The following is an 8,925-nucleotide window of genomic DNA, read 5'->3' as shown; positions in this document are numbered from 1 at the left end:
GCTAGCAAGGCATTATTCACTCTCTGGCACCTTGCTGGTCATAATGTTGTGGTGTGATGGACGGAGAGTGTGGTTTTTGCTGGCTACATGGCTGTTCTGTGGTTTGTCAAATGCTCAGCTGGAGAGTGAGGATCCATTTGAAACTGAGGATGACTTGCATGGCAGGGTGAAGCGCTTCCATGAACCTGATGAGGATGTGTTCCTCTGGGATGAATACACTCCCCTGGATCTTCACAGGTCTAATGCAGGTGCTGATAAAATGGGTCATTTTCCTTCACAGCCTGGTGTTGATGATGATGATGATGATGATGATGATGAAGGTAACCTGGCTTGGCATGACTTGGAGCAAGACCATGAGGAAGCATGGAAGTCTCCACAAGACCCTGTAGAAGCTTCTAACTGGGATAAGGTGGTGAACAAAAATGTTGCCTCTAATGCCTTCTTCAATGAGGATCGTGACCGCTCTAATCCTATAAAAGTGGCTAACGTTCTTAATGCTGATGGCTACTGGGATGAAGACTCTGACCTTGATGTGAGTCAAGATGGTGCTTTGGAGGTGTCTGAATCTGAGGGTGTAGGCTCGGATTGGCTTGATCTGTCCACTTTACCAAGAGATGGTGTGGAGAGCCTTCCACTGATCGGGGACCCTGAGGCTGTCACGCCTGGTGTTGCAGTTTCTCGCAGTGGTAAGCACTCCAGTGAAGGCCCTTCCAGGTGATGCAAAGGATATGTAATGTGAAAAGGGGTTTCAATGGGGGAGGCATATTGCTTCAGTGTGCCCAAAATGGAGCCACATTCAACATGTGGCAAAGCTGATATCTGAAAAGAATGGCCTGGCTATGGGAATGCATGATGGTTTCATGCTACACAAGCCAGCCACTTTTGTAGTATTTGACCATGTATGGCTTTTGATGGCCTTTAACATGCATGGCTAAATGTTAGTCCATCTAATGGAACGGTTCAACCTGAAACCTTCCACGTACAGTATGTAAAACCCTTTATATTGCAACATGATGTGCACTACATGTCATGATTTGGGTATTCACAAGGTATAAAATGTATTGCACTTTTAATAGCTGTAGAGACTTGCTGAAAATCAAACCTATTCTACTGACTCCCCAGGTGTTTTCCATGCATTCCTTTTGTGAAGGAACATTGGGGAGCCAGGAATTGTGCATTGGCTGCCCAGTAATGCCCTTGCAACAACCACTCCATGGGTATAGCTTTAATTAGTGCCAACTCTCGCTTCAAAGCCTGAGTAAGTGTATGAAGGTGTCCCCTATATAGACTGTTCACTAAAACGTGGCATGTATGATGGTCTACATTCTATAGATGTATTTATAGGGCAGAGGTGCCTGGAATGACTGGCATCTTTATTTGGTCCACTTTAAAATGCCATGTTCTCTCCCTCAGATAATGAGATGAATGATGCCACCTTGGAGGAGGAGAAGGCTGGCTCTGACCTGCATTTAAATGATGAGGCTAATGAGCGAGGTAGGATTGGCCAGGTTTTTGGTCTCCTGAACTGCTTGGCCATCTACCACCTGTTTGAACCTCTTTCCTGGCTTTGCTGTGACTGTCACCCCTGCTCATGAGATGGGGAAGCCCTTGTCCTACAACAGGACCTAGTTTGTAGTGTGGGTCTAGAATATCAGGTGTGATGGACCTAGTACTTTGTGCAGATCTGCCCTTCTATAATGCATTGGTTTAATGCAAATGCCTTGAAGCCCATCTTGTTCAGTGCTATGGAAGGTGAACTGGTTAGTGGGACATGGGGATAAATGAATTGATAAACCACTTGATTGTATAGATGTAATTCACAAATGCATTAAGGGGGAAATCTGGAATTGTAACTTGTATGGAGAACCTTCAATAAAGGCAATTGAACAATCCCCTTTCAATGTATTTGTAGAACTAGCCTCTTCAGATTCCCGAGTAGAGATTAGGCTTTATGAAATTTGAGCAGTTAATGAAGGTATGAGCCTCCGGTTTCTTGCCACCAGGATCAGCTGTTGGCAATGTTAGCTGGTATCCACAATATGCACTAAAAGTGCAGTGCTGCTTCTATATGTAAACTGGAACTGTACATTTATACGTTGCTTTTGGAGCATCTTCTTAACCGTGCCTAAGCTTCGCACTTGCACAAGGGCTAAGTTGACCCACATGGTTTGAGACTAATGGACAAAGTACTGAACTCCATGTCTCTCTCAGGTGATGAGGCCAATGCTGGTGTCCTCCCAGATGATGCTGATGGTTCAGACTCTGAGCCTGAGGGAGAGGACGTGTCCCAAGTTCCAGAGCCAAGTGTCGCTTGTGGGAACGGCAGCATGTTGATCCAGTTCTCCTTGCAGCGTTACACTCGGATCTTCCTGCGGAAAGGTGATGGTTGACATTCAGTGACTGAGATCAAATGTAATGTTAAAAACGTGTTCTATATGCTATAATTGGATTAAGGTGCTTTCATGGTTTCATTTTAGCCAATGTTGGCTTGCTCAAACGTAATTGGTGACCTTTATTTTCAGGTTTAATGTTCATCGGCTAATGGTAGCTGTTACCACCAGACTAGATTCCAATGAGACTTCAGAACCCCACCTAGGCTTTCTATCCTCTGATCGGTTTCATTTACAGTGTAGTCTCCAAATACTTGGACATGGACAAATGTTTTGGCCTTTTGCCTCTGTACTCGAGATCTTGATTTGAAATGATACAATGACTATAGGCAGGGTTAAAGTGCAGGCTGTCGGCTTTAATTGATGGTCCTCCTAAAAAGAATTGGTGCATTGAGAAGTCCTTCAGTCTTTTTTGCCACTGGACACTGAGGGCTTGGTAGGAGGAGAGTGAGATTGGTGCACAATCATGAATTCGTAGCCCCTTTGTCCCTAAGGCATCAGGAGGACATGCACAAGCTTTCTTAAATCCCTCTGTTACAGTAATTGCTGGTGTTCTTCTGGTTCTGAAGCAATTCAAAAGGCTATTTAGCACAATGGCCTTGGTGCCCTGGCAAATTGGGCATGCCCTTAAGGCCAAGTGGCCTTGCCCCTGAAATTCTAAGCCTGGTGTTCCTTGGTGTGGGGGTACTAAGAGGGTACTTGAGGCATTGAAGCCACTGCCTGTCTTGGTATAATTCCGCTTTGTACCCCATTGCAGCTGGAAGGAGACTACTCCCAGTTCTGAAGCTCCCCAGGTCCTGTAAGCACACGGTGAGGCGAAGCAACAGCTCCCTGGTGCTGATTGCATCCTTCAAGGGCTGCTATATATTTAACTTGGTAAGTGAGGGTCCCACTCCTTTCTGAAGGCTGGAAAGGGGGAGCAGATCCCCAAGTTCAGGCCTGGAGCCACAGGGTGGGGAAGGGGGCAATGCCCCCTCTGTTGGGATATTGGGCCCCCTTTTTCTTTGCTCTGGTTCTGAATAGTCAATGCCCCCTGCCGAGTTCATCCTGCTGCTGGGACTGCCCAGGTTAACCGATGATATGGTATCCAATGTACATGAGTAGTGACTTGAAAGCAATGCCTCTTGAAGTTGGGTTGAAGTCCCTGGTCACCCTTTAGGTCTGGCTATGAGAACATGAAGATGCCATTTGACCCAGTACTGATCCTGTGAGCTTCTAATCCCTATTTCTTTGAACAGAGGAAGGACCATGAACTCCATGAAGCACTGACCCTCCAGTACTATGACCTGGTCTTGAAGAAGCCATTTGTGGCCACAGTGTCTTGCCCAGTGACCACCACTCCAATGCCTGAACCTCCCAAAGGCCTGTCCATCTCCTGCAGTGAAGTGTGCATGACTGTGCAGCTACCTGCTGGTCCCCTGTCAGCTGTGAAAATCCTGGGTGAGAGCTGGGTTTGTAGTTCAGGAGTGGGAGGATTGCCAACCCCATCTCTCTGTATGCATGCAGCTTTCCATGAGTCCATCTACTGGAGCTTGAGCTGAAGGGTGGCTGACCCTGACCTAAATGGTGAAGGCTTTCTAGACGTGGTCAAATACTGTATTCCAAATGGTCATTTCAGTGCTATAACTTTGAAATCCACAGGCTGAGCAGGTGTTCTACATTCCTCCCGTCTCTGTAGACTCCTCCAAAACCTTGGTCCCTGTGCTCCAGACCCCCACGTTGTGTGGCTATGCCTTGGTGAAGAAGGATGGCAAGAACATCCTGACCATCCCGTACACTGCCTGTGATGTAAAGCTTGTGGTAAGCACTGCGTTCCATGTTCAACTTGGCACTTGACCTGCCTTGGGTCTTCTGTAATGCTTGACTAACCGCAAGAGTAAGTTGGTTTCTGTCAGGTTTAGGGTGTGACGTCCGTGGCGTGTGATCTGCAAGTGTCTTGGCTTCTAGGAATCCATTGTTCAAATGTTGACCCTTTTAATACCATGAATGCTCAATGGATTTTAAAGTCTGGCTCCTGGTTATCCCCACATCCTCTGCTTTAATGTAGCTCCTTCTGCTCACAGGAGAAGAGGTACATTATCCAGGTGGCTTATGTGACTAGTGGGGGAGAGGGAGCAGAGATCCAGGTATCCTGCCCCTATAAACCACTTGTGCCAAAGCAAGGTGAGTCCTTCTCTTCCCACTGATCCAAAAGGATGATTTAATGCAAGGATCTTGGGTGGGGCCCTTATTCCTCTAAGCAGTGCTTCCTTCAGAAATGGCTGCTTAATTGGTTGCTCTTTGTACCCTGCAGGATGCCAGATCCCCAAGAGACAGCAGGTATCGTGTGGTCCCAAGAGAATGGGCTCCAAAGCCTGCCTTGCCAAGGGTTGCTGTGTAGACTCGGACACTGGCCACTGCTACTATCCTCTGGAAGGTATGTCTGTCGTGTCCGTCTAGCAGGAAGGCCATGCTTTTAAAGGAATGGTTGGCTATTGGCAGAACTCCTGTGGTTAATGACCATGGTGAGAGAAGCTTCACTGCTAGATGCTGTCAACATGAGGGCTTTCTCACAATTTCACATCTTCGTCTTATCCAGCCAAGTCACAATGCATCCGATCCACCAAAATTGGTCTGTATAGACGGATTGCAACAGCGTCATGGTGTACGTTCTACATGCAACTGAGGGTAGGAATGATTTCCACAATATTGACTAGTGGTTGATATGGCCCTTGATCTGAAGTGCATGGGCTAAATGCAATGGTGCAAAATGTAAATGCAGAAATGCATCTATACTGGCATGTCCTGATTATACAAAACCATGTAAATGGAAAGGTGTGGTTTTGTAGAGGCTAGATGCACACAAACCATACTTCTGTCCAATGAATGGCCTTGGCAGGTCTACAGTTAAATTGCCATCAAGGCTGACTTTTTGTTGGAAGGTAAGGGCCAGGTTATACTGGGACTTCATTTCCGTGCTGCTGGCAGGCTACTTTGACCCAGTCCATTTGATGGTGTTGGAATGCCTGCAATTCAGTAGCTGGGCTTTTTAAATGCATGGTTTCCCTGCACTTCCCCCTCTCCCAGAATGCACTGCTGACGGGCACTTTGTCTTTGTGGTCCATCGCACCTTCTCTGTGAACCCTGCCTCCTTGGTGGTTGCTGGCAACAAGTCCTGCACCCCGGTCATCTGCACCGCAGACTTTGCAGTCTTCAAGTTCCCTGTGACTGGCTGTGGAACCCATGCATTTGTGAGTAATGCTGCTGGGGTGTTCTGTGGCGTGTGGCTTGGAGTATTCCACTTTAACCTGAGCAACTTGGTTGACTTTTCAGTGTAACATCTGGACTGTATGAGGCAGCTGAAACTAGTCCGATGGTTCATGTAACTAATGCTAAAGTAAAATGCCAGATGCCTTTTTAGGCAAGTGAAATGGCAGGGGCTGGTTCACCATGTCCTCTGCTGCAAGGAGCTATCCAGTAAAATGCCTATTGCCAGGCAGGATCCACTGGTGTTGCTGGCAATAACCCCTTGTGTTCCTAGGTGGTGGGGGAGACCACTATCTACCTGGCTGAAGTAATGGCCCTGGCCAGACGCAATAGCCTGAACTATGGAGTCATCACTAGGGACAGTCCCTTCAGGTAAGCAGTAAGAATATTGGGCTTCCAAGCGGCCTCTTCCTTGTGGACCAGCAGGTTTGCTCTACATGCCATGAATCCAAATCCTAATGTCCCTGTAGTAATGGAAGCAGAGCTCCATGTTGAGCTCTGCAGTAGCCTTCCTGCTCAAAGGTCCTCTTGCAGAGCTGCCCTCTTCTGTATGCAGGCTGCTGGTGGAGTGTCGCTATGCAGAGGGGAACTTGGCCAGCACTGGATACCTGGTGAAAAACCCTTACCTGCCCAATGCAATTCTGTCCCATGGGGTGTTTGGGGTGCAGCTCAGGATTGCCACAGGTGAGCATGGGCCTTTAACCCTCGTCGGCAAGGATCCCAAGTTGGGTGGTGTGCTTGCCAGGTGCTGCTTGGTTGTGCTTTGTTCCTCCTTGTCTTCTGCTTCAAGCATCTGTCTTCCCCAGATGACACCTACAGCCGGTTTTACCCTCAGTACCACCGGCCCCTGCGGCTCTTGCTGGGCAGGCCAGTCTTCTTGGAGGTGCAGCTGCTGAATGCCCCTGACCCCAGCCTGGTGCTGCTGGTGCACTACTGTGTTGCCTACCCCCGCTCTGCCCAGGCTGTCTGGGTGTTGGTCTATGAGGGGTGAGTGCTAGACCTGAGGATGTGCTTAAATGCTATAACCAGGACACGCAGCATGCATGACTGCCAACTATCCACAGAACAGATGCTGTGGCAATGCTTCAATGGTCTTTACTGGCCTTCTGAGATGCATTTTTCTTGGTCACTATTAAATGATGGCATCTTTGTCCCCAGCTGCCCCAACCCTCTGGACTACGGTCACACCTCCACCCTGCACATCAACCATAAGCAGCCTCTGCCCAAGCACCACCGTCGCTTTGAGATCCGCACCTTCCAGTTCATGGATCAAGTGACTCACCGCTACCTCCGTGAGGAGGTGAGGGGCCACGTGTGCTCTGGCTTGCTGCCTGCACAGTCGTCCTGCGTTAAACCATTGGTGTTCTCTCGCATCATAAATGGAAGGCTGCTGGTCAGAGAAACCAAATTGAGCAGGTCCTAAAGGTCCTCAGTACTGGAGTTCTCTGCTCCCTTTGAGCAGTCACTGCACGCAAGCCTGAATAGTCCTTGGCTGTCAAGGATCTGACTTTGCTTCATTGATATTCCCAGGCTTGGGTAATTTGAGAGTGAAGCTAATTGGCTTGGGGTTCTGCAGACCCATGATTGCCACTCCAGTTGTCTGCAGTAGATGAGAAGACGCTTGAGTACATTTGTCTTGACGGACTGTGGCTTCTATTGCAGAATGTATTTAGGGAATGGTGGCAATAAGGCCTGGATGAGTGAGTGTCCAAACTGACTGAATGCCTAACGAGATTTATGCCCCTCTGTAGATCTACTTCATGTGCTCCACGGAAGTCTGCTCCCCATCAGCCAAGCAGTGTGTGGAAGGATGCTTTGATGGGCGCAGTAAGTGATGGACCTGTGCAAAGGACTGCACTTCCCTTCATTGTAGTGAACACTGTGGTTAAAGGCATAGCTTCTTGGTGTGTTGATGCCATTTTGCTTCTGGAGTCCGTCCGAGATGCACTTCAATAGGGCAACCGGTGTGCTTCCCAACTCCACTGGGACTTGATGATCCCAGCTTGGTGTTGGGGAAGATCCTTTTTTAATGTGAGAATATTGCCAGCTGAGGTGGGCACAATTCCTGCTGAGGGATTCTGCCCAAGATGTTGTCCCTCCTGTATTCCAGAGCTCCCAGTGGTTGAGGACCCCAATGCTGACGAGCGCTGTGCCAGGAAGCCTTGCCCAGGAATGGCCAAGAGATCTGCAGGCCTGCTGGCCCAGTGACTGGGTAAGCATGTACTACTGTGCACTGGAACAGTCCTGCTAAAGCAGGGAGGACCAGATGCAATGCTGATTGGCAGGCTCTTCTGGTTTGCGTTGGCATCTTCCCCCTTCTCTGCACAGGAGGTTTCAATCCTGTTGCCAGATGGCTCTGCCTTTGAGGGCAGGTGGTAAACTTGATGGTCCCCCTACATCTTGCTTGGATTTCTGACAACCAGCCAGCCACAAAGCATCTGTTCTTCTCCCTCAGGGCTGCAGTGGAACCTATTGCTCCTGGTCTTTGCAAGATCTCCAGCTGCCTGAGGTGATGGCTGTTAAGCATTGATTGAATAAATGGTTGATCTGACCTTGTCTGTGAGTCTGAATGTGTGTGTGCTTGTGCATCAAATAGACCTGGGATGTGCAATGCCTGTGCTGGAAAGCAAAAACCTTTCTGGGTGGATAGGATCATTCTAGAGTTGGCCTTCTAAAGTGGGGATATTTAACCGTCCGAGGTTTGAGCACTGATGCTCAAGTCTACTTTGCTTGAGGGCCAAATGTTACAGCAAGCATGCATTATGCATGACCAAAGAATATTGAAAAGGTGTCGCATTCCCAATGGGAGACTCCAGAAATCCTACAGTGCTGGTATAGCCAAGTATCAGCGCTTGCTTGCTAGGGTGCTGAACATGCTCTGTAAAGTGAGATGCTCTTGCCTGGAGGGATACTGGGCCTTCTCTAGTGAAGAGTGGCCTGGTCACCTGAGACTTTGGGTGTCTCCATATGAACTAGGATCAACTGCTGTAGCTAACCACCTTCACCACTTAATATGCTTTGGCAGTACTTTCTGCCTGATGCAATATGTGGTCATCTAAGCAGGTTTGGGGGATGGCCAGGGAGGAAGTGTTTTTGGAATGCTTTCATCCAGATTTAACCTCCTCCTTCTTGGCGTGCCTGCAATAATGTGATTTGACCAGTGTGGTGCTGTAGCACTAGACTGTAATGCAGCCCTGCCATATGCAATCCAATAGAAGAAAACGGTGCTAAAATGTCAGCGTGCAAACCGAGCAGAACAAGTCGCGTGTGGGAAAGTTGCACTGAAGTT

At 48.4% G+C, this 8,925-nt stretch overlaps 1 protein-coding gene across 2 annotated transcripts; it reads left to right on the top strand.

Moving 5' to 3' along the window:
* LOC136771782 (uncharacterized) lies at positions 1 to 8,187 on the top strand. Of its 2 annotated transcripts, none has more exons than XM_066724298.1 (16): positions 1 to 686; positions 1,414 to 1,494; positions 2,212 to 2,379; positions 3,148 to 3,266; positions 3,629 to 3,830; positions 4,069 to 4,190; positions 4,454 to 4,553; positions 4,684 to 4,806; positions 5,457 to 5,620; positions 5,911 to 6,008; positions 6,193 to 6,320; positions 6,443 to 6,623; positions 6,795 to 6,936; positions 7,388 to 7,463; positions 7,747 to 7,848; positions 8,092 to 8,187. In XM_066724298.1, the coding sequence occupies exons 1-15, from the start codon at positions 44 to 46 to the stop codon at positions 7,842 to 7,844; spliced, it is 2,445 nt and encodes an 814-aa protein (XP_066580395.1). In that variant the 5' UTR covers positions 1 to 43; the 3' UTR covers positions 7,845 to 7,848; positions 8,092 to 8,187. The 2 variants fall into 2 exon arrangements, with proteins under 2 accessions (XP_066580395.1, XP_066580396.1); XM_066724299.1 differs by having other exon boundaries at positions 7,965 to 8,187.
* Positions 8,188 to 8,925: the final 738 nt, after the last annotated feature.

This window comes from Amia ocellicauda, chromosome 15 (genome assembly GCF_036373705.1).
Source record: "Amia ocellicauda isolate fAmiCal2 chromosome 15, fAmiCal2.hap1, whole genome shotgun sequence".
In the NCBI taxonomy this organism is placed as follows: Eukaryota; Metazoa; Chordata; class Actinopteri; order Amiiformes; family Amiidae; genus Amia; species Amia ocellicauda.
The sequence above is the reverse complement of the archived record's forward strand: the minus strand, read 5'-3'. Positions and strand labels throughout refer to the sequence as shown.